The following is a 26,957-nucleotide window of genomic DNA, read 5'->3' on the forward strand; positions in this document are numbered from 1 at the left end:
AATGTAAGAAATTATAACTCCAATTTGATATCAATTATAAAGATTTCTACCAATGTAAGATTATGGCTACATAATGCTTTGTTCAAGGATAAATTTAGTAAATCATCCTATCTGTGCCCTCCCTGTTCAAAATTACAACCATTGCAAATTATCCCTTAAAATGACAACCTAACTATTAGTTATAAAATAACCATAACCAGACATTCAAAGTCAAGGAATTGGACTGATGACTCTCCAAGGCTACTTCCTGCTAAATAGGGGAGGTGAAAATCTTTAATGGGGTAAGGAGGGGGAGGAAAATTAGAAAAACTGGTTAGACTTAAGAAGCTAGCTTTAGCATCTGTCATCTAGTTTCTGTATGTTTTGAAGTCTCAGGACTTGACTGAAGTTTTGAGGAGATTCATCTGAAAGGCTTAATGAACCCAGTCAATCAGGAATCATCAGCTATTCTTGAAGTTGTTTTGAAACAACAATAACATTTGGTTATTTCAGTATCCCAATGATGAATCTTGCCCTCTCTGTACACTCTATAAAATATGAAACCAAACTCATAACCAAAATTTTAGTCCTATTAAGATATTCATATGGATTGTGTAAGGTGTACAGATCAGTTAAGATTGAAATTTGTTCCTTGTTTGAACAGGTGAAAGACAACGTTTTTTATGATATAATTTGATCAATAACCAATATTAATAAATCTTCTTACATGCTAATATGAAAGATAGCCTGATGAACCTCAAGGATTCCATAACCAACCAAAATTGTTTTCTAAATTTAGCTGATATTTTGACTAGAGACATTTTTATATCTTCCAGTTATTGGGCTATTTTCATCTCAAGGAATCAGCACATCAAGTTACCTGTCCTGTTTGTAGCCAAAATCTTTAGGGGGACTTCCCCTATCATATCTGATCTATATCATGTTGTAGGGGTCTAAACCATTCTCCTTTCCTTTCAACACAAATATATAATCTCTCTTCCAACCAATCTCTCCCCAGTAACCAGAAATCATTAAAGGTATAGCTTGTTCATGCTCCGAGAGGAATTTATATCAAAAATTCCACCGGACTTAAAATCATCTTCATTTTTATATTTAAAACAATTCAAAGCAATTAGAACAAGCTAAATAAATATTATCTATTGAGATAGTGTTCCTCTGCTATCTTCTTTTTCTTTTTCTTTTTTTGTAAAAAATACACAATGAAATTTTAATAGTGAGACCAAAGCCTAAATTTATACTGCCTGAGATGGGTTAGGATCCCTACCCTCTGCCTTTACCTATCATTCAAGATCAGTACCTATAATTACTTACTCAACTATGTATATTTTAATTCTCCCTTCTATAGTGATGAATATTAGTGTGGCTATCTATTTTTCTTTTGATTTATGTAACTTGAATTAACAAACTTCTATTTTCTGTCTGATACGTTTATTCTACTTATCCCCTGCTTCTGACCTATATTTGAAGATCAAAATCCTAGATTGTTTCATTCCATGTATACTTAAGAACATTTATGTAATTATCATTTTACTCCCCTCTATCCTGCAAAACAATTAAAACAAATTTCATTTATCTCTAACCTGATTGCCTGCTTGTTGGAAGCCAGCAGCCTCTACTGTCTGCTTCTCTCTCCTGCTGAGCAGCTAGCCTGTCTCTTTGCACAGCTGGGGCTCTTAGTTCCTTTGAGCCCAAACTTTTTGTAGTGTTCATAACATCGGAAAACAATACCACATGGCTCAGGCAAAATCTTCTAGGAAGCCAATTCTCCCCAAAATCTTAATATAATATCATGGTGTGTATGTGTTTTCTATATGAGAATCTCCAAATAATTTTTAGTAGTGAGTTCTTGCCTACCATGTTGGTGGCATCTATAGTGGTAAATTATTTAAACCACAATATGTTTCTGACAGGTCATTCTAGTCACAAGCAGAGCTTTGTGAATTAAAGAAACACATACACACACCACACACACACACACACTTAATTTGATATGAATTGCATACCTCAGTGGCTGGGCATTTCAAATACTTTTTTGGGGAGTCAAAGTAAGGTAAAACATTAAAACCGATCCTTAATAAACAGATCTAAAATGTACATGTGGTTGGCAGCATCACAATATTCTTTTAAATAGCCTTGAAGGTGTTTAGTCCAAAGGTAGTTTGTCTAGAGACACCATCTCTCTAGAGCCTGCTTCCATTTTCCTTCTCCCATGGCCTACAGCCCTTGTAAACAGTCTTTATATTAACAACATTGCTAGACAATCTATTTTAGCTCCTCAATGCAGACTTGGAGACTTGTTAATAGAATGGAGAAAGTTAGGTTGAAATAAATCAGCATGTTATTTTCTTTCACTGTGATGCTCAGTCACTGATACAGTTGTGTGTGTGTGTGTGTGTGTGTGTGTGTATCTGAATGATTAATTTATTTAATTTGGTAAGGCAATTGTTACTTATCCTTGTGGAATATGATTTATAATATTGTCCTGTGAACAGTACCTACAGCATAAATTTATGAAATTGTTCCATTTGAATTTCTTCTTACACATACACAAAATATTTTCTCATGAAAAAGATAAATTTCTATGGAGTTCAATGCTAGTAATTATGTACCATTAAACCTAGCCCTTTCTGATTTTGAATCACTTGTAACTTACAATGATAGCAGTTGCAGAGGGATACTTTAACAAATACTATACACTTTTTTATCAATTAACTCTTAAAATATTTATACAGGCTGAATACTACTACCCCTGTTACAGTTAGAATTAGTGAAAATAATTGTTACAGGGCATAATGTCCCACGTAAGTGAGCATACGTTGTATGGTCTTTTTAACATGCTTTAGTTACTTATAGTTTGATATCTTTTAAACAACGGCCAGATACTGTAAACTTTGCTAAGCTATGAATATGAAAGGGCTAAATGGACTAGCTCCTGTCCAGATAGGACATGAATGCAAATAATGCAGAGGAAAAGCTGGCATAACGTGTACCTACAGCAAGGGAGAAGGAGGAGATTCCCTGTCATAAAGAGCTCACAGAAGAAAAGTCTGCATAATATCTTGTTCATGAAGAATACAAAAGTCCATAAAAGTATGTGCATGCATACATATGTGTATCCATGTGTGTGTGTGTGTGTGAGAGAGTGTGTGAGAGTGAGAGAGAGAGAGAGAGAGAGACAGACAGACAGACAGACAGACAGACAGACACAGACACAGACACAGACACAGACACAGACACAGACACAGAGAATGCTGTTTTTTTCTGGGGACTGAGTCAGGGGCCCTGTATTCAAGTTCTCAAAAGTAAAACTCCATATATAGCTCCTACATTGTGGGATAATAAAGCATATAGTCAGGTTGATTGTATCCAAATAGGAAAAAATGTGGGGTTTTGGTGAGAAAAACAGTATGTTCCTAAATTGGACATAAAATGAACAGGTAGGCCATTAGCTATCTTGTTGCATCTCACCTTTAGGCACAGTAACTTCAGCAAAAATCAGAAGCCCTGTACTTCTGTACCACAGGGTGTGAAGTGATGTTAATATGTGATAACCAACTGGTGGCTGATCTAGAATTGAAAGCCAAAGGTTTTGAATGTCTAATATTTTGTTCTTAATACTGTGAATATCAGCCTCCTCCTAAGGTCTTTTCTACGGTCATCAAGGTACTTTGAGCTCTCTGTGCATCAGTTAGGTCTCTACAGAGGACAAACATTTGGCTATAATACAGGATATTTTTTAAAGACATCATTTGGATATAATTATTTTGTTTGACAGTTTTACTGACGTCATATCTGTAAGGGACATGGCGGGACTGAGGATTCTGAAGTGTGTCCATAGATGAAGGTGCTGTGCACAGGAACATTTGAAGAGATAGCTTTAGTTTTCACACAGTGTCAGAATCTGCGACTCCAAAGGACCAGGTTAAGGATACATCAAGTTTAACAATTCCTTTGAAGATTCAAGATTTGATATGTATGAGATATTAGAGAAAATGCCAACTTTGGTTCAGTTAATAACTTTAAACAGCCTCCTCACTGTTTGAATAATATAATGTGTATTATCTTTGGGGAGAATGAAATGAACTTTAGTCAGGTGTCATGCTATTTCCAGTGCATCCGTGAAATAGCAGTGGTAAGGAATTAAAAGGCTGATGGGATGTAAAAAATAAATTTTATTAAAGGATGAACTGTGGAAGAAAAAAATGGAAAAGCAGCTAAGACTCATGCTACTTGGGTAGTAACCCTGATATTTTAAAATTGAGGTTCTAGGTGAACTTTTAAGTTTTTTCCTACTATAATAAAATAATTATAATTATTATAGCTTTTTAATGATTAAAAAAGTCTTTTAAATGTTTTATGTTGAATGTCCGTGAATATTATTTTTTCATGCCTTTGTCTGACATTTAATCTTATAACATCATTACTAAGTATTCTATTCTAAGGCTTTCATTTTCCTTTGTATAAATAAAATGTAAGTGACATAGGTTGATACACATTTTAATAGACATTTTGATAGTTTTAATTTACTCTCCTCTCATAGTCTTCACAACATAAATTTATAATGAATTAATTTCTCATATAAACTTTCAAGCAGATGTTATAATATAAGGTTAAAATATTTCTCATTTTTAAATATTCAAACATGTTTATTTTAAAGGTTAACAGCTATTACTTTTCTATACTTGAAGAAAGGACATTTATAGAAAGAACTCACATTGTATACAATCGAAATGTTAATTTCCTCAGAATAACATTTTATATCAATGTTTAACCTAGAAGAAATTAATTAAAAAACATTATCACTTGAATTCAGATATAAGTATCTTTCTATACATGGCAGGATGAAAAAACATTAACATAACCAATTTGCTTTCTTTTTTTCTTTTATTAAATTAGATTATTGTGTTTTTTTAATTTATCTCTCTTCTCCCTCTCTCTCTCTCTCTCTCTCTCTCTCTCTCTCTCTCTCTCTTTCTCTGTCTCTCTCTCTCTCTGTGTGTGTGTGTGCATGTATGTATGTATGTGTGTGTGTGCACACGTGTGCAAATGCTTGTACATGACACACTGAAGCCCATGATAGTCAGAGGACAACTGGGGAGTCGAATCTCTCCTCCTATAATCTAGGATCTGGAAATCAGACCATCATGTTTGGTAGTATTTACATTTATTCAGCCATCTCTTCATCCTTGCTTAGACAGTTCTTTAAAAAGAAGTTCAACCATGATCCTATCATCAAATGTCAATTAAAACTCTTTGGTATTTTTTGCATAGTAGCTGAAGGTCACAATTCCTGTCATCATTACCATTGATATGCTCTGGTATTCAGGGAAACATGGTAATAACCTCCGTGAGGTCCAGCCTTTATGTAAGTGTTTGTCATGTGAGACATATGACAAGGAGTTATTCTAAAACTCACCTCCTTCTTCACTGCCATGCTTTTGTGGTAAATCACTAATTTCAATATCCTTTCATTTGTGGTCCCAGAACTTAAAGGCTCAACACTGAATTTTATATTTAGATGTCTTATTTTTGTGATTTGATAGAATCACAAGAATAAATTTACCAAACATTCTTAATTAAGATTTGTGATGTTTTTAGAAGACATATTTTGCAACGTGACTCAATTTCACATGAAATAAATACAGTATATAAATATGTTCTTCTGAGATGGCTTTTCTTAGCAGTTAATCATAGTAAAATTATAGAAAGTTTATTTCTAATAAAATTACAAAGAGTGTGTTTTAAAAGCCATTTCAGTAATTAATAATAAAGATTATGAGAGCACAGAGTTTCTACAATGGGCTTAGAATTGTTTTTCTACATTATAATAAAAAAAACCACTGCAATATAAATTTCAAAACAATAAATTTTTATTCTACAAAACCTCAATGATATGTTTTTTAAAAATAAAGATATTTGAATAGCAAGCTAAATAACACATTTTTAAATATGTAAAAATCTTTGCTTAGTGGCCTTAGAAGAATAACCGCTCTTCCCTGGAAATCCAGAGCTCCCTTGAAAAAAAGCAACAATTCAAGAAGGTTCATGCCGGCTAAAAGGATTCAAGATTGCAGTGTATCTATCAAACCAAGGGACTTCTTGTCTGCACTCGGGAATCTAAGGGATGATTGTTCCAGTGCACTAACTCTTGACACCCTTAAAGTCCACTCAAGTCTGTACAAACCATATATAGTAGGGAGAAGGACAGGATGAATCAAAAGGGTTTAATGACTGAAAAATAGGTCAATAACAGGTTGAATGTGTACTGTAACTGCCCAGTTTCAAGCAGTGTTGTTATGTTCTGTCCTGAGTAGCAGGAAGAAAGAGAAGTTTGAAAGTGTTGCTAAGAAGAGACTATAAAGTAGTGGCTGTGGTCTGTTTCCTTACAACACTGTTCTTGGACACAATACTCTATCTCAAAGTCGTGGCTTCAAAAAGCTTGGGCGGCTGCCAGGGCACAGAAGATAGAGATCCTTGAGACCCTAGAGGCAGAAGAATTACCAGATATCTAAGAGTGAGCAGAGGATATTATTGTAGAGTGAGTAGTGCTAGTAATCTGTAGTTTCAGGGTAAAACAATAAGTATTAGAAACACATAGTAGGATCTCTAGATTTGATAGCATATTCCTAAATCTCAGGACTCCAAGAGAACTTGACTGCTATAGGGTTAAAGACCACTAGACAGCTCTGCTTGCAAAGGTCTCAGAGTTGAATCTCTGCTTTAGAAGACCCAATAGACAGACCTCTGCATGAGGTGTAGACAGCCCTGGACTGTGCATGGATTTCACTGGAGACTGCTGCTACCTCACATACAAATACAGTGGCTTCTTGAACAAAGCATTAGAATTTTCTCCTCCTCTCTTTTTTTTTCTGATAGTTTCATAGTTTTGTTAATCTTATATATGCATGGTTTTAACATAAGTGATATCAAATACTCCAAAGGAAATATAGGTGTAGATTACTCTGGATGTCAGAATGTAAAAAGAAACAGTAACACGCAAATAAGAAATAAATAAATAAGTATGAAAAGAAGATACTTTAATACCTCAGTGCTCCTGATGTGGAATCAGCACCTTAGAGACTGGGGAAGTAAATCGATGGAGGGATAAGTGCCATTTGCACAGCTCGAAGGTAAGGGAGTCTGTGATCATATAGAGTTAAACTTACAGAACAGAAACTATAAATATTAATCGTATTAAAGCTGCTTATTTAAGACCCCATAGATGGTATTTTATATTCATATTGATTTAATTTCTGTTACTGAACTCTATTTTTATCCATTCCTTAATTGAATTATGTCCTTCTGATATGGAAAAAAAACTTTCCTTCAATACAGTGTTGGTTGTGGGTTCAACTTCCCTGTCAGGATATGTTAACACAAACTGCAGTGAGCTCATACCACAAAAAGATTTGGACCCCCAGGGAACTGGCACATATTCATACATATGTAATCAGTCTAAAATAAATATGCACAAGCCAGCTGGATTAGACCAATTTTATTGTCAATGGTTTTGTCTGCATTTTGCAATTTATAGCTTGTACATGCGACATCCCAGAAGCGTTCCCTCACACATCATTTAGGAAGAACCATGGTAACTCAGTTTTCGTGCTATTCTCTCCAACTTAATTATCTAGTCTCCCATCATTTAGTTATTATTACCCAATTTAGAGGGTATTTTTGACTACTTCTTTTCAAAAACATAAAGCAAGGAAAATAATTTCCTCTTGCTTTGCATACCATTTGTACAATTTAGTAAAGCATTTATTTTATTTAGTTGATATCCAGGAGAGCAATTAAATAAGGGCTACGTACATTTCTTGAGATGGAGTCTGTTGTTAAAGTCATATGACAAAACCACAAATGGAAAAATCACCTCATTGTAGTAAGAAATTAAACCAGGAAAATATCTTCTGAATTAGTATTTATACTTTTATCTTATTCTGCTCTGTGATTAAAAATCATTACAGATTTCAAGAACAGAAAAGTCATAGCATAAGCACAGGCTTCTTTGTACAAGATAGGTTGATGCTGAGAAATTTGTGGTTTACTGATTTTACCCTAAAGGAGAATGGGCTCTAGAGATAAAAGAAGGCAATTAACAGGTGACAAGACACAAAAAAAAAAGAAAGGGAAAGACAGTTTAGGGTGAAGAGGAGAATGAGCTGGAGGGAGCAAGAGGGATGAGGTAGTTGACGAGAGCAGAAAGAACAGTATGTAGATATGTAGGTTTGGGAACGATATAGTGGGAACAATTATATTGAATGCTAAAATTAAAAATGAATGAAGAATAAAGCCTACTTCAATGAGAGATTGTACCATTAAAACATTTGTTTGAAATCAATTTTCCTATTTCTTTTGAATGGCATGCATGTATACAATGAAATATGATCACACCCATCTGCTATTTCCCTCTTTTCATACTAATGAAATATCCAACAAGGCCCTCTCCAAATGTAATGTCCATTTATAATCCACTTAGAATAATTAGTGAGTCTCATATGTATATGAGTGTGAGTCCATCCATGACATAATGAAAAATCTAGCAGTGGTCAAGAAGAGAGAGGGAGAGGGAGAGGAAGAGGAAGAGCAAGGGAGGGAGAGAGAGGGAGGGAGGGAGGGACAGAGAGGAAGAGGAGGAGGGAGAGAGAGAGAAGGAAGAGGGAGAGGTAGAGGGAGAGACTTCTTCCCCATAATGACCAATATTCCTCCGTTCTGAAGCTGAGATTCTGAAATGCTTGTGCGTGTAATATGATTCACTCACATAGCACCTGAATTCATGGTACAGGAACAGGAATTTCATGCCTTTCCTCAAATCAATCCTCTCAAACCAACAAACTAGTTGGCATTCAAAGCTCGAGGAAATACTGTATCAATACCCTCTGCCTGTATTTGAAGAGTCTATCATAGAACTGTCATAGGAAATTCACAGTCTACCTCATGTTTTAAAATCAATCTACTAGAGCCATTTATTTATCTTACCTATTAAATGACTTCTACAACATAGAAAGTGTTGAAATATCATTCTAGTTCCAGTATTACTCATTGATAATATCTTTGATATTGAGTTAAAATACCATTAGAAACATCAAAGTCAGTGAATCAAGTCAGTCATCTTTAACAAGCTATTGTAAACAAACTCACATACACATAACAGTAAATATGTGATGATGGACATATTGCATATATATACATATATATATACATATATACATATATATATGTAGTATGTTTATAATTGTGTTGCTAATTCCTGGACTATTAAAGGGAAATATTTAACATAATACAAAAATCCTTTCCTTTTTGTAATTATTCTTTCAGTAAAGACTAAAGATTAGCTCATCTCTGTAATAATTAGTCAAATACAACTCTTTCCTCTCCGTACCATAGTGTAGGTTAAGAGGTGTTCCACACTCAAGAGTAGAACATCATTTCCAATATTCCTCACTGTATTTAGGTCCTGTTAGTAAGACTTGAGATACCTTGTTTCATCTCAAACATGAGATGTCATGTTTCATTTTATTTTTATTAATTAATTATTTTATTTATTTACATACCATAGGCTGCAGGTCCTGGACAGTAGTTAAGATTACTAACTATGCTTCAGATGATCTGAGTTCTGAGCTCAGATCCTCACACTGTGACCTGTAAGTTTATCTACAGGGACACAATCATTATTTTATCTTTTTCTACTTTTACATGTACATGTATACATAATGTTCAGACACACAGTTAAAAATGAATCACTTGCTGCTTAAATGTTTTAAAACATTCATTTACTACCTTAATGTACTCAAAAGGTACTATGTTAAAGTAGATCTGAAGCTGCCCAAAACTAATTTTTACACTTGAAAAATCCAACTCACTACTATATTTCCTTTTATGTTTATGTAATTTATCTGCTTTTGGAGAATAAGAATGTGAGGAAAATCACATTCAGAGGAATAGACTTAGTTTTAAATGTACAAATCTATCAAATGTTATGTAATTTAGTATATGTTCATTTTTAAATGTATGCTTATATACAGAACACATGTGTAACTTCCTTCTGTTTATGTTAGTATATGTGTATATAGTTGGTATAGATTTGTTCATTTAGTTGTTTGTGCATCAGCTTATATATAAAATTATGGACATGAGGAATAGAAGTCAGATGTCCTCCTACAATGTCCTCTCCATCATACTGAACATGGATTTCATTCATATGCTAAGACTGACTGGCTAATGAACTCCAACAGTCCTGTGTCTCAGTTTTCTGAGCCTGAGGTTACATTCCCCCTGCTCTGACTGGCTTTTATTTGGGTGCTAGGCATCTGAACCAAGGTTCTCTTCCTTGCATTGACAGCATTTTACCTACTAACTCATCTCAGCTCTGCAAATTTATGTTATTGATCCAAACATATTAGCCTGAAAATTCTTTTTAATTCAAATTGAATTAGCTTTATTTTTCTTATAGAAATTTAAGAGTATTTAGAAGCAAAATGTGCCACCATATTAATTTAATAAAAATCTTAATCTGGAGCTATCTTATCTAAGTTATTAAGATTTATTGAAATCAAAACAATGTATCAACTTTTCATAAAACATTTTTAAAAAAGAGTCGAGATCAGATTTCATACTATAGAATGTATGGATATTGTCGATATTTTTACAAGAAGAAATGTCCATACCACACTGTATTTCTTAAAGAGATTTTTGGTGTGCTAGTCTTTTCTTTTCTTTTGTTTTCTTTTGTTTTCTTTTCTTTTCTTTTCTCTTCTCTTCTCTTCTCTTCTTTCTTTCTTTCTTTCTTTCTTTCTTCTCTTTTATCTTTTTCTTTAACTTGATACAAGCTTAAATTTTCTGAGAAGAGGTAACTCAACTGAGAAAATACCTATATAAGATTGGCCTGTAGGCAGCTATATGGGGTATTTTCCTGATTAATAATTGATATCGGAGTACCTTTCCAGCTCTCTGGTCTTCAGCACCAACCCCTTGCCTGGAAAATCAAGCTAATAAGCTGTGCCCCTCCACTGCCTTTGCATTGGCTCCTGCCTTCAGTTTTATGTTCTGTTCGATCTCCTGCCTCAGCTTCCCACAGTGCTGCACTTTGGTCATACTGTGTATGGAAGCAAAACAAACCTTGTTCTTCCCATGTTGCTATTGGTCATAGTCTTTGGCATAGAAATAGAAAATAAATAATTGCATATAGAGTGATATTTTAAAGTCTTCCGTTTTTGTATGACTTTTTACTCACTGAAGTGGTCTACTTTAAGTAGATCTCATGCTTGAGTAATATAAACATAAGAAGTGTAAATAGCAGTTATGTAATTATATATGACAAATATCTATAAATTGTCTTGAAAACTTAATTTTTTCATTTCGTTTGAAATTTAAAAGTATTATTTAAAGTCAATAAGTTATGTCATTTCCTTGCTTGTCAGAGGACAGTGATTTTATTTTACCGAGAACTTTGGGGGTCAAGGAACTATTAATGATTCCTCAAAAAAAGAACGTATTTTAAAAATTTAGTTTTTTGAATATATAATGCAATATGTTTTTATTTGGTTCACTGAATATGTGTCATGTGAAAATAAAATGCTAGAGAAAATACATAAATTTTAAAGTTCTAAAATACCTTTAATATTTTATGTAAGAAAAGAAAAAATTTAAAATGAACTTGTATGTTTAATATGTGCAGGTTTATTTTGTCTTTATATTTATAGATGAATGTATAAAATAAATATCATAGAAACATATGTGATATGTATATTTTCATTATATATTTCTATTTTATATAAATATTTGTTATATACTACATACATATAAAACATATATTTAATGGTTACATATTTTCATATATATGTGTGTGTATGTGTCTTTTTTAAGGAAAAGGGTGAAAACTTTCCACTCTATGTGCTAACATGGACTCATTCCCTTGAAAATTTTCTAGAAGTATTTCTGATGTTTATGTGGTGGATGACTGCACAGTGACTTGACCCAGGTAGTGTTCCCCCTACAGAAGATCGATTTTGCTGAAAAATGATTAGTGTGTAATGAGTCTAAAAGTGGTAGTGAGGATGTAGCGCAGAGATCCATCATGGTGAGGAGTTAATATCTGTATCTGCATCACACCCTAATTGATGGCGCTGCCTGATGCTTGAAGAGCGTTAAATTGCTGATGTGCCTGTGATGGAATGCCTATTGTCAGGCTGGAGATGAAAACTCGCTCTCACCCTTGCAGTTCGTTTTTAAATGATTCATAGAGAGATGACTTTGAATGTTTATATTAGAGGTCAGAATTAGAATTCTCACAGTGCTGTCATAGCTCTCATGTGCCAAGTCTTCACTCAGATAAGCCATGTTTTACATTTAATATTAAAACCAAAACAAAGATGGAGGGAGGGAGAGAACAGAGAGTGATTCTTATTCAGTAAGATTTGAGGAAAAAAATATCTAGATAATGTCATTGGGACCGACTGACCAAATTCATCAATTGTATATGAGCTAAATGTTTAAAGACATCATGAGAAGGTAAACAGAGAGAGGTGGGAAGCAAAGGTATGAGGGCATAAATAGATCACAGTATATGACATCCTTCAAAGGAATTGTCCCAATGAAGCAGGTAACTCTTTACAGAGAAAAGAACATAGCCTTTGAGGGCGGGCATGAAAGGGTGAGGAGGGCATGGAGGGGCAAGGAGGGCATAGCAGGGTGAGGAGCACATATGAGATCTCTTGTGAGCAAGCAGTTAGCAGAAAGAAGGAACGAGTGTAGCAAGGTTGACATCAATTCCATAAGGAAACATAGGAGATATTGAACCATAGCATGATGCTAGCAATTGAGTGATGTTTTAACCAGAAAAAGAATTATGTCCATTGTGATAAGAAGCTACAGTTTATAGGGTATGTTAAAATAAAGTGGCTTGTGGAATATTAGTCATTAGCTTATCATCTAATTTGTGGTCATATTTTTATGAAATCCCAGGTCACTGTGAAGTATTAGTTCCCAAAGCTGACCTTTTACTGTCTGAATAAGAAATTCAGTTTTGGACTCTGGTTTACTCAATGGTATGGCAGAGTGAATCCTTCAGCTACTTCTGCAATTTTCAGATTACATTATATTTTACCTTAAATATTTTATTTACACGAAGTATTATTTGGTGTCTGCCTCTGTTTCATAATCAATCATCACTGAAGATGTCTGAAAAATTGCCACTGACCTGATAGTGTCATTATGTGCTTATTCTGAATTACAAAAGCAGAAAGCAAGCACATCGGTTTAAAAAAAAAGAAGAAGAAAAAACAACAAACAAAAAAATCAACTTTGCGCAAATGTCTGACTTTTTCTTAATTGCGTGGGAAAATTATATTAGGAAAGAGTCCAGAGTTATGGAGTGAGTGAAAGAAAAATTAGTTCATGGAACCATTGCTGATGCTCTAACGCCTTCCAAATAACAACTGCTTGATGGTTTTCAATAGATCACAGTTTTGTTTTGATACATAGACTTTATGAGTTCTTTTCTGTCATCACTGTGATCAAATACCTGACAAGAAACAACTTAAAGGGAAAATGATTTATTTTAGTTCATTGTTCAAGGACATCTAATCCATCAAAATAGGGAAGTCTTTAAAGCTAGGGTCTCTGTGGTGGGAAGAGCTTGCTGAGTGTCTCTTTACATCTCTGTGGATCAGAAGAAAAGTGTGAGAGCAGAAGTGAGGCAGGGCTATAATCTTCAAACAACATGTCCACACCCCTATGACTGCTGGCTTGGCCACAAATGCAGAAAGTTCTACAGCATTGTGACCTCCAGCTGTCTATGTCATGGGAAACATTTCCTATTCACACTACAGTGTTGACTAAATGCAAATTAAAACAAATTGACAAACCAAACTGTAGTCCATATGTATGGCTATTTTATTATATCCTTACTTTATCCTATCATTCACAATATTTGACAGAATTACATACTTATGCTACAATGTATAATTCATTTTATATCTTCAATCTCTTATACTTATTATTTTAGCTCTAAATCTAGAAATATTGCTTCCAACTCTTTAAATCTAATCTACGAGCAGTAGATGAGCCTAAGTTCAGGCTGTTCCATGCTCACCTTGTGGATTGGAGCCCTGGGTTATAATAGATAAGCTCGGGTCCAGGCTGTGGCCATGCTCACTCTATAGATGGAAGACCTGGTTTTCAGAGAATCTCTTGACCATTTCTCAGTCCTCTTTTAGCTTTGTTTCAGTATCTGTGGCATGTGATCATTCTAAGACTTGCAAAGGAACTGTGCTCACACTGTTTAAGTCTTTGAAATATTTTCCCTGTCTAGGTTCCTGCTTCACATTCCTCTCCTTTTGATAAAACTACAAAGGCAGCTGGTCAGAAGAGAGTGTCAAATACACTGAAATGGGAGTCATCCATAATGTGAGCACTGGGAATTGAACTTGGCTTCTCTATAAAAGCAGTAACTGCTCTTAAGTTCTGAGCCATTGCTCCCATCCTAAGAATATACATTCCTAAATAATTATTTACATTGTTCTGTGATCCAAATATGTGGTATATTCTTTTACGAGGGCTTACTGTCCAGTTGTACAGGTAACCAAGAAAAATGTCAATAACCTGCATTATCTGGGTCTCTGGGGACCTCACTGACTAACAACCGAAAAAGAAATAATCCTGGCACAGGGCTGGTATTTATTAACCTCTGGTGTCTAGTAGCAGTTTGTTGACTGGTATATAACCCTTTTGTTATAGGTAACTTCATTTAAATTCTCTCTCTCTCTCTCTCTCTCTCTCTCTCTCTCTCTCTCTCTCTCTCTCTCTCTGTGTGTGTGTGTGTGTGTGTGTAAGCTTCCACAGAAGTAAATTCCCATATGACCTTTTTCAAAAGGTCTTTAGTCCTCATTACCACATCCTGAATATTTACTTCACCTCCACCTCACTTAACACTTCCAGTTATAAAGTTCTCCTCTTTCCCCTTTATACCATCACATTGTAACTCTCCATCCCTCAGAGTCCTCCCTTGTAGTCTCTCACATGTTCCCTGAATGCTATGGGTATTCCACAAGAATCACACAGATCTAATTATTCAAAACTATCCTCCACATACAAGAAAAAATGCAATTGAAGTTTGTCTCTTTGGATCTAAATTACCTCAATGGAATCTCTAACTGGGAATATAACTGTAGCTAAGAGCATGTTACTAGGTGGGTCATAGGTCCTATGTGAGAACTCACTTCTATCCTTCCTCTAAATTAATATCATAGTAAAATGAGTTTAATGACTTATCACTATATACAGACATTAGTGCCTCTCTCAACCCTCATCTGAGAAGCTTCTTGATGCAATAGATAATTGATAGAAATTTAGAACTTGTCAAAATGAAGAGAATAAAAGATAGTAGGCAACTCAGCCCTAATTGGTACCTTGAAGCATACCTTTGTCCTCCAAGGTATTGGGATCATGGAGGAAGAAGGAACACAAAACCTGCAAAAGCCCTAGGCTGTGTCTGATGGCAATAAAGTTATTCTATGGACACAATGGGCTGTTGCAGATATGATCACTCTGCAGGCGTGACAGCATGCATAACATCTATATAAGTTCAAGCCAGAACTAGATCTCAGCATTCAATCTGGGAAGGTGACCATCCCTAACTGAGGGCTTTTAAGCAATTGCAAGTGTGAGTAAGTTCCTTTAAGGCTTTATGACCCCTTCCTTTGTAGAAGCATGCGGAACAATTAATCCCAAGAGTAATTGTGTGAACAACCAGACAAAGAAGCTGTAAGGACATAAAGGTCATAAAGCTGGGTGAGTAGGGATGTAGGGTGGAGTTCTAAAATATCCAGATAGGCAAATGAATATGATCAAAGTACATTACTAGAAAGTATTACACAATAAGAAGAAATCTTAAAAGCATTTCTCCATAGATTCTATTAGGAAAACTTAGCACATTTCATTTGTTCCTGAGTGTTTTGTATAGATTTGTCTCCTATGATTGATTGTCTTATCCCAAGTGAGAAGAGGGACCCATTTATCTTTACCTTTCTTGCCTCTCCTGAGAACTAATATAAATGACATACTCTGTTGGGGGTCAGTTGTTGATAAGAATAAATCCTATTTGATAAAGTAGCAAAGGAGACTTTTAGAATTATATTTTATTGTACATGATTGGATATTAAGATATGTGTAATATTTCTAAAAATTCAGAGCATGCTTATTATTTGGGTCTCTATGAGTCACCCTGTGAATGGTCAGGATTCTGTGGCTAATGCTATTTTCTGTCATGTAGTCGTGGCTTTTATCTTCTTTGTTACTGTTGATTTGCCAGTGGCTACCATTAAGTATTAACTTATCAATTATCAGTTGAGCTTTGTGCTTTACTCCTCCAACTGTATCCTAGAGATACATAAATGTCATAAGTCCTGATGAAGAACCTCAATATCTAGCTAAGATGACATCTAGTATACAACAAGCATAAGTGCAAATGATGTGGACATTATGAATCTTCAGCTATAATGCTATAGTAGCTAACAGAACTGAGAACATCGACTGTTAATTAGCCAGATTTTCCTAATAACTATACTGCAGGACAAAATGGATGGACACCCAAAACTGTAAGAGAGAAAAACTTCCATCTGACGCTCACCAGGTTATGAAACTAAACCCTCCCAAGCTGGCAAAGGATTTGAGCTTTGAACACATGACATCCTGGATTTTTACTTAATGTTCACTGACTGGCCTGCTTCATGTGATAGGACCTGGGACCTCTGTCCTGTTTGATAGCTTAACCTTTTCCAGTCTTGATTTTTGGCCTGTGACTGTTTAGGTACATCGCCTCTTACTGCTTGCCGTTCTGTAGAATTAATACTGCTTGATCTACTTTGCCTCTTCTAATCTTAAGTTCGTTTTCAGAAGTAGCTAAAGTATGCATAAGTTTTGTATCCTATTCTCTAAGAAAGCAAGTCATTGCTTTACTGCATGTATCTGTAAATTGTTTATTGTTGCTTCTAAACATGGTTAAAATTGACTTTACTTTTCCACATAATGAACATCTGTGTACTCCAGTCACTCTCTATGACTGCAGAGATTGGGTGTGTTTGTGTGTGTGTGTGTGTGTGTGTGTGTGTGTGTGTGTGTGTGTGTGTGTGCATTTTGTAGTTTTTAATACTTTTTCTATAGGCTCCCTACTACATATTTTCAGCTCTCATATATATACCAAATATAACTCAACAGCTTCCAACCAGTCGTGTAGGCAGGCAGATACCACACATGAACCTCAGCTTCAGTCCAAGTGGATACCACACACTAACCAGCAGTTATATTTCACAAGGCTTGCCCACCAGCCTGACACAAAGCTGTAGAAGGGACAACTGTCTCAGGAACCTCATGAACAGTTCTTTGGCGAGTTTCTCTCTGGAGTTACCATTAATGGAGCTCAACAACACTATGTAAGGGGACTCAATTCATGTGTGTCTTTAGTGAAAAATAGTGAGGTGGAGAAAACCAAACAAAAGTTCAGTTTTCCTACTATCTCTGGCGTCATATTTATACTCCTTCGTCAAGTGTTCTTTCAGGTGTCTTCTATATCAAAACATCCTTTCACCTATATGACCCAGACAAACATCACTTGACATCACTGATTTTCCAAAGAAACTAATAGTGTCCACTTCGTGTGTGTGTGTGTGTGTGTGTGTGTGTGTGTGTGTGTGTGTGTGTGTGATGTGAATATGGGGGCAGTACATGCACACATGTGCACATGGATATGAAGGCCAGAGGTAAATGTCTAGCATTATCACTTGCTCTTCATACTGAGACAGGGTGGGGAGGAAACATATTTATCTAAGATACCTGCCCAGCAACACCAGCCATCCTGTGTCTCCTCAAGTCCCCAGTGCTAGGGTGTCAGGGGCTTGCATCATCACATTGAGCCCTCTAACCTGAGTATTGGAGTTTGAACATATACCTTTTGTTTGAGCTGTACATGCCTGAGCCATCTGTCCAGACACTAAGCATTAAATTTCTATATATACAAATAGGCTTGTTTGTTTTATATTTTGATTTGACTTTCAATTTTAAAGAAAAACTACTTATGTTAATAAAGTAAAAATTTTCATTTTTTAATTCCATAGGTAAAAAGATGGCTTATCATAAAGTCAAGGCAGATCTAAGAACCTCAGGACATTCACAGTACTTAGACAGTGATGACCTTCAAGCCACTGCCCTTGATTTAGAGTGGGATATGGAGAAGGAACTGGAAGAGCCAAGCTTTGACCAGTTTCAAACAGATAATGCTGAGCATCAGAACTTGGGACACTCTGAGACTTTAGACCTCCATCTTGATTCCATCCAACCAGCAACTTCACCCAAAGGAAGATTCCAGAGGCTTCAAGAAGAGTCTGACTGTGTGACTCACTATACAAGATCTGCACCAAAGAACAATCATTGCAACTTTTGCTACCTGTTAAAAATACTGTGCATAGCTACAGCCCTATTTATTTTTGGAATTATAATAGGTTACTATGCACACATGAATTGTCCTTCTGATGCCTCACCATCAGGAACAAATAACCCTCAGTTATACCAAGATATTCTCAAGACAATCAAAGCAGAAGATATTAAGAAATCCTTCAGGTAGGTGGGTTGAAATGAATGTTGTTGGGATGTATTTCCTGGGAAGTAAATTTGGAAGTAGAGCTTGAATTGGATGTATAAGTACATTTTTAAGTGGATGGACACAACTTATACCTAGGATAGAAAGTTCTGGAAGAATGCACAGATTCAGATTTATGGCTCAGAGTTCTGCAATATCCATTTATGATGTAGTTTTATGAATTGATAACAGTAACCATCACTACAATGGCTCTAGCCTAAGCTTGTCCTCCATTTGAGAAACCCTGTTAGACCATGTGGAGATACAAAGATGATTGGAAACAAAGGTAATATAAACTAGAATATTTTTCATATAGTTAAAATTTTTAATGGTATCAAAATGAAATCAATCTTTTTATGGGATAACTGCTATACGTTACTCATGGGGAAACTAGGAGTTGTTGATACCTCACAGACACCACCTTTCAAGTAGCCACTCTGTTTGAACAGAGGGTCCAATTATCAGACAGACCAAAAAATTCCGCTCCCTACTGAGGGTGACTTGATGGATGGCTGTGGGACCAGCATGTATTGTTTCGGTTTGTTTGCTTGTAGTGTTTGTTATTTTGTTTTGTTTTGTTTTTTAACTGAAATGTAATAAATCCTTCATAGGGAGGAGTTAATCTGAGTTGTTAAAAGAGTTCCAGTGTCCCCTATGTGACAACTTGAAGATAGTGTTTTGTTATTGGTGCATACTGAGCTTTAAAATGATTTCCTTGTTTATATACATAGTAAAATGGATGAAGAAGAAAAACGTACATATAGGAGAAACAAACAGCCCTTTTGTTGTTTGTACAAGGATAGCATCCAGCAGGACTGTTTTCCCAGAATGTTTGTTGTAGGCCACTGTGATTTATGACTGCAGATTTGCTGGCAAATATGCATTTCCAGTGATCTTCAAGGGAAATCTTACACTGAGGATGTATGATGCACAGTGCAGCTGATGAATTCTAGTACTCTCACTGAATACATATCTAAGTGACACATGGAAACACAGTGCCTGTGAACTGATTATCTTGTTTATATGGTTGCTTAAGCATTCCCGGAAGTGTAATGGGCAGGTAATAACACCCTCCATGATATTGTTCAATGTAAAATCTCTATAGTGAACAGAGTTAAATGCGTTTTGTAAAGACCTATTGTGTCAGTTATGAGGTGACCTAAGCATCAGGACATTCCATGAATATTTCAAGCAATGAGTACTCGTGTTTTATTTCATTCTGTGTGTTGTGTGGGTTTCAGAGGGTGCAGAAGTCTGTCTGTTTTTTTTTCCTCCATCTTTCTCTTTGAGACCGTGTATCTCTCACTGAGACTGGTGTTTATACATGCAGCTAGCTGACAAGCAGGTCTCAGATGTCTTTCCCTTTTCTTCTCCCCACTGCTGAGATTGCAGCTGTCATTCTACTCATGCCTGGCTTTTCCATGGGTGCTAGGGCTGGAACTCAAATGCTTATGTTCAAAAGGCAGGGACTTTATTGCTTCACTCTCACTCTAGCCCCCAAACAATGGATATTCAATGTAGGCCTGTTATTCCATCAGCAATGAACAATGTGAAATTAATAAGAAAATACTGAGACAGCTTGATATGAAGCTACCACTAAACCTAGGAAACTAAACTGGTGGAAAGTGAGATTTACCACAGGCACCAGTGCAGGCCGGTTATACCCTCTGTTGGAGACACTGAGTTCATCAAGTCTAGAGGGGGTGAGAAGTACCATGTTCGACCTTCCTCCTGCCCCTTGGAGTCCTAGAAGTTGAATCCAGAAGGAGGCTGACTTGGAACCTGAGAAATGTTTCATAAAAGGCCAGAGGTTGAGGCAAAGAGAGAATATGTCAAAAGCAGATATCTCCATGAGAAAGTTGCAAATTTACAAGATAATGGGTAAAATAGAACTTTATGAAACTGTGTTTACTGTTACTTCACCAAGAACATCCAGGCTTTACTGTAAGGGACCCATGAGATTAATTTTTATTAACATAAAGAATGGTCACATTCTCTTTTTTCTTTTTCATTACTTTACTTATTCACTTCGTATCTCAATCACAGACCCCCCTCTCTGTCTGATTCTCACAACCCTTGTCTATCCACTACTCCCCCAGTCTTCTCAGAGAAGGGGAAACCCACCATGGGCACCAATCCACCATAGCACATCAAGTTGCAAGAGGACTAAGAACATGCTCTCCCACTGAATGAAACATAGCAGCCCTAGAGGAAATGGTTTCTTTTTTTTTTTTTTTTTTTTTTTTTTTTTTTTTTTTTTTTTTTTTTTTTTTTTTTTTTTTTTTTTTTTTTATTTTTTTTATACATTTCGAGTTTTTTTTCTTTTCCCGTTTTCCTGTCAAACATCCCCCCCCTCCCCCTTCCACTCCCCCCTCCCCCCATTGCTGCCTCTCTCCCAACAGTCTAGTTCACTAGGACCTCAGTCTTAGCAGGACCCATGGCTTCCTTCCACTGGTGCTCTTACTAGGATATTCATTGCAACCCACGAGGTCAGAGTCCAGGGTCAGTCCATAGTCTTTGGGTAGTGGCTTAGTCCCTGGAAGCTCTGGTTGGTTGGCATTGCTGTATATATGGGGAGCTCCTTCAAGCTCTTCCAGTTCTTTTTCTGATTCCTTCAACAGGGTCCTGTTCTCAGTTCAGTGGTTTCCTCTGGCATACTGAATGAAATCTGCATTCACATTTTGATCATCCGTCTTTGAGTTTCATTTGTAGAGGTAATTCAAATTTGCTAATAGCCACTTATCAATGAGGAAATGGTTTCAAAGTTAGAAAACAGACTAAGAGACAGCTCCTGCTCCAATCGCTTAGGGGAACTACTTGAAGTCCAATCTGCACATCTGCTAAAATATGTGTAGGGGGCCTAGGTCCAGACCAGGCATGATCTTTGATTGGTGGTTCAGTCTCTCTGAGCCCCCATTATCACAGGTTAGTTCTTATAGTGTCTTTATCCCTCTAGCTTCCTTAATCCTCCCCCTCACTCCATAAGATTCCATGAACAACAACTAACATTTGGTTTCGGTCTCTGCCTCAGTGGCTGAGTGAAGCCTCTCAGATGATAGCTATTCTGTGCTCCCATCTTCAAGCATAACAAAGCGTCATTATTAGTGTCAGGGGTTACCTTTCTCCTATGGGATGGATCTCAAGTAGGGCCAGTCATTACTTAGCTATTCCCTCAACCTCTTCTTATCTTGATTCCTGTCTATTTTATAAGGAGGAAAAATTTTGGGTTGACTGTTTTGTGAGTAGATTGATGCCCCCCTCCCTCCTCCTGCCTGCCTACAGTATTTGGCCACTTCAGTCTCCATATCTCTGGTTGCTATGAGTCTCTGCTAGAGTCACCCCCATCTTCTTCCAGGAGCCTTCTTCATACCAGGTCTCTTGCTTGTCCCAGAGATTTCCATCCATAGTTGTAAGTTAGTTTTTCAATTTATGAGCACAGTGTATCTCATAGCTTCAAACCCATGTTTTTCCTCTTTACTTGGGCTTAGTCAGTTTATAGTTAACTCTAAATGCATTTTATTTCCTAACTATGACATATATATATATGAATATTATTTCATATATATATATATGAATATTATTTCTCCCACAAGGGAAGTGGATTTATTTTTCAAATTAATTAAAGAAAATCAACAAAATTTGATATATTTTGAAAAAATAAATATTCATCATGAAGTAGTCTACAAGAATATCCAATGGTAAGTCATTTGCTTATTTATGCTCTATAAAGTAGCCATGGTTTTTCTTATTCATGCAGGTTAGTTTTTAAAAATAGTGCTGTGGTTCATATATGTTTATTCCAACTATTTGAACAATATCCTCAGTCAATTACAAATTTTCCTCACAAATCTTGTATCCATAAGCCTTTTCTAAGCTATAGATTGTTTTTTGTCAACTTGGTATGAGATATTCTTACTGGGATACTTGGATGAGGGAAAAAGTCTCTATTCAATTTTCCTGTAGGCATGGTTGTAGTGAATTTTTTCTCACTTCGGGCTGGTAGTTCTGGGTTATATGAAAAACAGGCTGAGCAAGCCACAAGGATGAAGTCATGGATAAGACGCTCTATTTTGTGGTTTCTGCACTAGTTTCTCCAGGTTTTTTGTTTTTGTTTTCTTTTTTGCTGGTTTGTTTGGGGAGGGGTCTTTTGTTGGTTTTATTTTGTTTTGTTGTTGTTTTTTTCTTTTTTGCCTTTAGCTCTTTGTAGGTATTCCTCCAATGATGAACAGAGATGTGGAAGTGTAAGCAAAATAAATCTTTTCTTCCCCAAGTTGCTTTTTGTCACGATAAACTGTGATAATGATAGAGCCTTAACTAAGGCATTAATTAGAACCAGGAATAGGACATTGCTATGATACACTAACCATGTGTTTAGGAAAAGATTGTGTTCTCATTGGAACCTTGGCCTGGAAGAGCCATTAAGGGTTCAGAGCTTATTGAACTATTGTAGGGACTATTTTGGCAATGAATTACTGTTTATATCTATCAATTCTCTGTTCCTATACATGATTTGGGAGAATTTCTTGTCTTGTGAAATATTCGAACAAATTTTTATGAAAAACATAATACAGTTCACATTCCATGAGGAGAAAGAACAAGTTTACATGAATGAACAGTAGACCCGAGTGTCTAGCACGTGCTTAAAGAAATATTATTTATAAGAAAGAACAATCAATGCATGATAATAGGAATCAGATCTGTGCTAAATTTATAAATCATGTACTTGAAATAACTTTACTATTAAGATTTTCCATACTGCAAAACAGTAATATGGATATAAATGTGTATTATATTATAAATGACATGATTTTTATAACTGTGTACTTCATAATCATGTTATTGATGTCATAAGAATTACATAAGAACTTATTCTATTCATGGTTCAAATAAATTCTTTTGGTCTGGGTTATATTTCTTGCTCTCATGGTGCATAGGCAGTCCTGAGCCCACTGGCTAAAAATACTACTTGGCTGTTAGGGTAGGGATTAATGATCATCCTTAGATCTATGTAAGTAGATTTGAGAAACTTTCTACTCTCATCCCTGCGAGGACACTGAGGGAAGTAACAAAAATTACTTCTATCAGAGTGTAGCTTGGGTAAACCATGTTTAATCAGGTTAATTGCAGGAAAATGAGTGAACACATTGCTTACAGAGAAGGCTAAAAGGAGTTATTGATAATAACAATAATAAATAGAACAAATTTCTATCTCCCCCAAACAATGAACTCTCTCAAAATTGAGGAAAGTGTAAAGACTCAGACCAACTGCTGACATAACCTTAATGTGCTTCACACTATGTCTGACTCCCATCTGAGATTTCTCAGTGTGATATATAGACCAGCCATTTACAGTTTAAGCTGAAGACAAGAAAACAAACACTGGACACTGGAGATGCTGGGGATGTCTAGAGACTGTTGAAAGTATATGCCAAGATTTGATGGAAAGTGTACTCGCTATGGCATAACTACACAAGATTACCACACTTGAGGGTTAGATGGGTCCCAAAAGAATGTTCAAAGAACTGGTAAGAAACAAGTTTAGCTGAGAAGCCCTGCAGAGTTAGTGTACAGGAATCTTTACTGGGACAGCTTTGAAATAAGAACAGAAATTGGGGTTTGTGTTATAGATCATTATAGCACACATGCCTAACAGGTTCAAGGATTAGGATCCTATCCCTGGCACAAATTAAATTTGATAAAGAGCAAACATTTTGTTTCTATGTTGGTCTATTCTCATTATTTCTGTTTCTAATGGTGATGGGAAGAGCTCCATGGTATGATACCCAGAATCACAAAGGTGAGATGGCCTGAGTTCCCTCCTTTCTTTGGCTACAAAAGTCCAAATTAGGCAGGGTCAGAATGTGTGAAAATGTCAAAGTAGTCATGATGATATTCTACTGAAAAAAATAGCTCTTGAAAAATATACTAGTGATTTAGAATTTCTGGTATTTCATATTTGGAATTGGTTTCAGGTACAGATATAAAGAGTCCCCATGAATAAATAAATATATGTAGAAAAAAGCAAGAACATGATTCATGACCATATTTCCTGAGTTATTATTGCTCTGGTAGAATTCATATTGTGTTATTGTATAAACAGCATACATCTCCTTATTCTTAGAGGATCATTGGAGAGTTGCTAATTTCACATCCCACTTTCAAATCTAATTAACCAATTACACACACACACACACACACACACACACACACACAATATACATTTAGAAAAGTCTGCTTTTGGGTATCTTGTAGACATCATAAAAGGAGATAAGATTACTAATAGACTGATGACATTTGTTGGCATAGCCCAAATCAACAGAAAAATATGAAGGTCATATACATGTATTGCATGTTTGTGCTAATCACTTTATTTTCTCAGGGTATATTCTTAGTTATTTATTCCAGTACTTGTTGCTTTGTGAAAAGTGAGTTCTTCTTTCAGTTACCAGCTTGTTTTCCATTTTTGTTATTCTGTTTTTGTGCATGTAAACTTAGCAATAAGTCAGATATACTCTCATGCATTAGATTAAAAGTAGACTATTAAGAGTTGCTTTTATATGCTTTTGTTCATTTTGATAATGATGATTTATCATAAGACAACATATCATCTACAGGTAGGAAAGATGTTGTGATCAGGCCTTGGAGATGAAACATCTGAACCTGATGTAATCCAAAGAAACTTATTCACTGACTTCCCAGGATCACCAGTAAAACAGCTTCCCTCCCCCTCTAGATCGCTTGCAGATTTCTATTTTCAATCTTTTTTCTTATTAGTTAAAACCTGATTATTTTTCATGTATTATATTTTAATTGTGGTTTCCCCTCTCCCACTAGTCCAAGATCCTTCCCAATTCTCTGAGAATCCAAATGTACTCTTACTTTTCTCTCAGTTGTGATTTTGGCTGTCTTCACTTTCAGGAAACTCTTTCTGTTAGAAGATGAATGAGTACTACAGGAACAAACCTTACAAACATTCACATACATACATACATACATACATACATACATACACATGCATGCACATATACAGTAGAAATGTATTTGATGGATTTCTCTATATATAGTTAAGTAGATTACATAAATATCATAAGTGAATTGTGAAAATTTGTTGAAAGCTTAAAAATTCTCAAAAATAGATGTTCATAAGATATTTAACCTGTCACAATAATCACATGGGACAAACATATATGTACATATATTTATATATATTATACATATGTCTTATATTGGAATCCTTGATGTATTTGAAGTTGAGTTTTGTGTAGGATGACAAATATTGATCTACTTGCGTTCTTCTGCATGCAACCATCCAGTTTGACTTTCACCATTTCTGCAAAAAGATCCTATCTTTTATCTAGATGTTCTTGGTTCTTTGGGAAAAACCAGATCACAACAGTTTGAACTGTCTGCTTATTCAATTCAATTCCATTCATCAGCATATCTGGTCTTATACCAACAGTACACAGCTTTTACTCCTATAACTTGGTAGTAAAATTTGTGATCAGGAGTATTGATTCTTTCAGCAGTTATTTTATTAGTCAGAATTGTTCTTGCTATCCTGGGATTGTTGGGTTTACATATGAAGCTGAAAATTGTCCTTTCAAGATGTATGAAGAATTATGTTGGAATATTGATGAGGATTGTATTAAGTTTGTATATTCCATTTAGAAAGAAAGTTATTTCATTCGAATAAGCCTGAATATATTTTTGAATTAATTTTTTTTGTTTATTTGATAGTTCAGATGCCATGAAATATAGGACGAAAAGAGAAGCATGTTGTCTTCTACTTATCTCTTATATTTTATTTTGTATAAGGACTTATACAAATATTATAATTTTCTATTAAAAAATCCTTTCACCTTTACCTATGAGTAAACAAAATTTCATTGCACCACATATATTTTTTGATAACTGCTTTAGATATATCTTTAAGTAAATATATTTAGAACAGTGTTTCAGGCGAATAAATATATGTATAAATATTTACATTACCATACTGTTTGGTGTTAAATATTATAGGTGAGAGAAACTTTCTTACTCCAGTCCTTTTAATGGAATGTTTAAGTTCTTTCAAACATTCTTAAAGATAAATGTATGTATGCCTATTTAATTATTCTTTTTTTTCCATAAATGCCTGGAAGCAAATAACCACTTCAGAGAGTTTAATTTAGTTGTTTACTTTGTGTTATGAAACTGCCGTGCAGAACTACCAGCCTTCTAGGTCCTCATTACTGTTTGTTTTTGATAGACCAACAATAATGTTACCATTTTTCACATGTTAATTGACTCTATTTGCATTTATTTTTGCTTATATGAACTATTTTTT

At 35.4% G+C, this 26,957-nt stretch overlaps 1 protein-coding gene across 1 annotated transcript in view; it reads left to right on the forward strand.

Annotated features, from left to right (window-relative positions):
• The window catches only part of Naaladl2 (N-acetylated alpha-linked acidic dipeptidase like 2), an 890,024-nt gene that overhangs the window by 193,658 nt on the left and 669,409 nt on the right, over positions 1 to 26,957 (forward strand). The window contains exon 2 of the mRNA XM_032898601.1: positions 18,111 to 18,612. Coding sequence (XP_032754492.1) covers positions 18,111 to 18,612 — 502 coding nt within the window. The remainder of the gene's footprint in view (positions 1 to 18,110; positions 18,613 to 26,957) is intronic.

Source organism: Rattus rattus, chromosome 3 (genome assembly GCF_011064425.1).
Source record: "Rattus rattus isolate New Zealand chromosome 3, Rrattus_CSIRO_v1, whole genome shotgun sequence".
Lineage (NCBI taxonomy): Eukaryota > Metazoa > Chordata > Mammalia > Rodentia > Muridae > Rattus > Rattus rattus.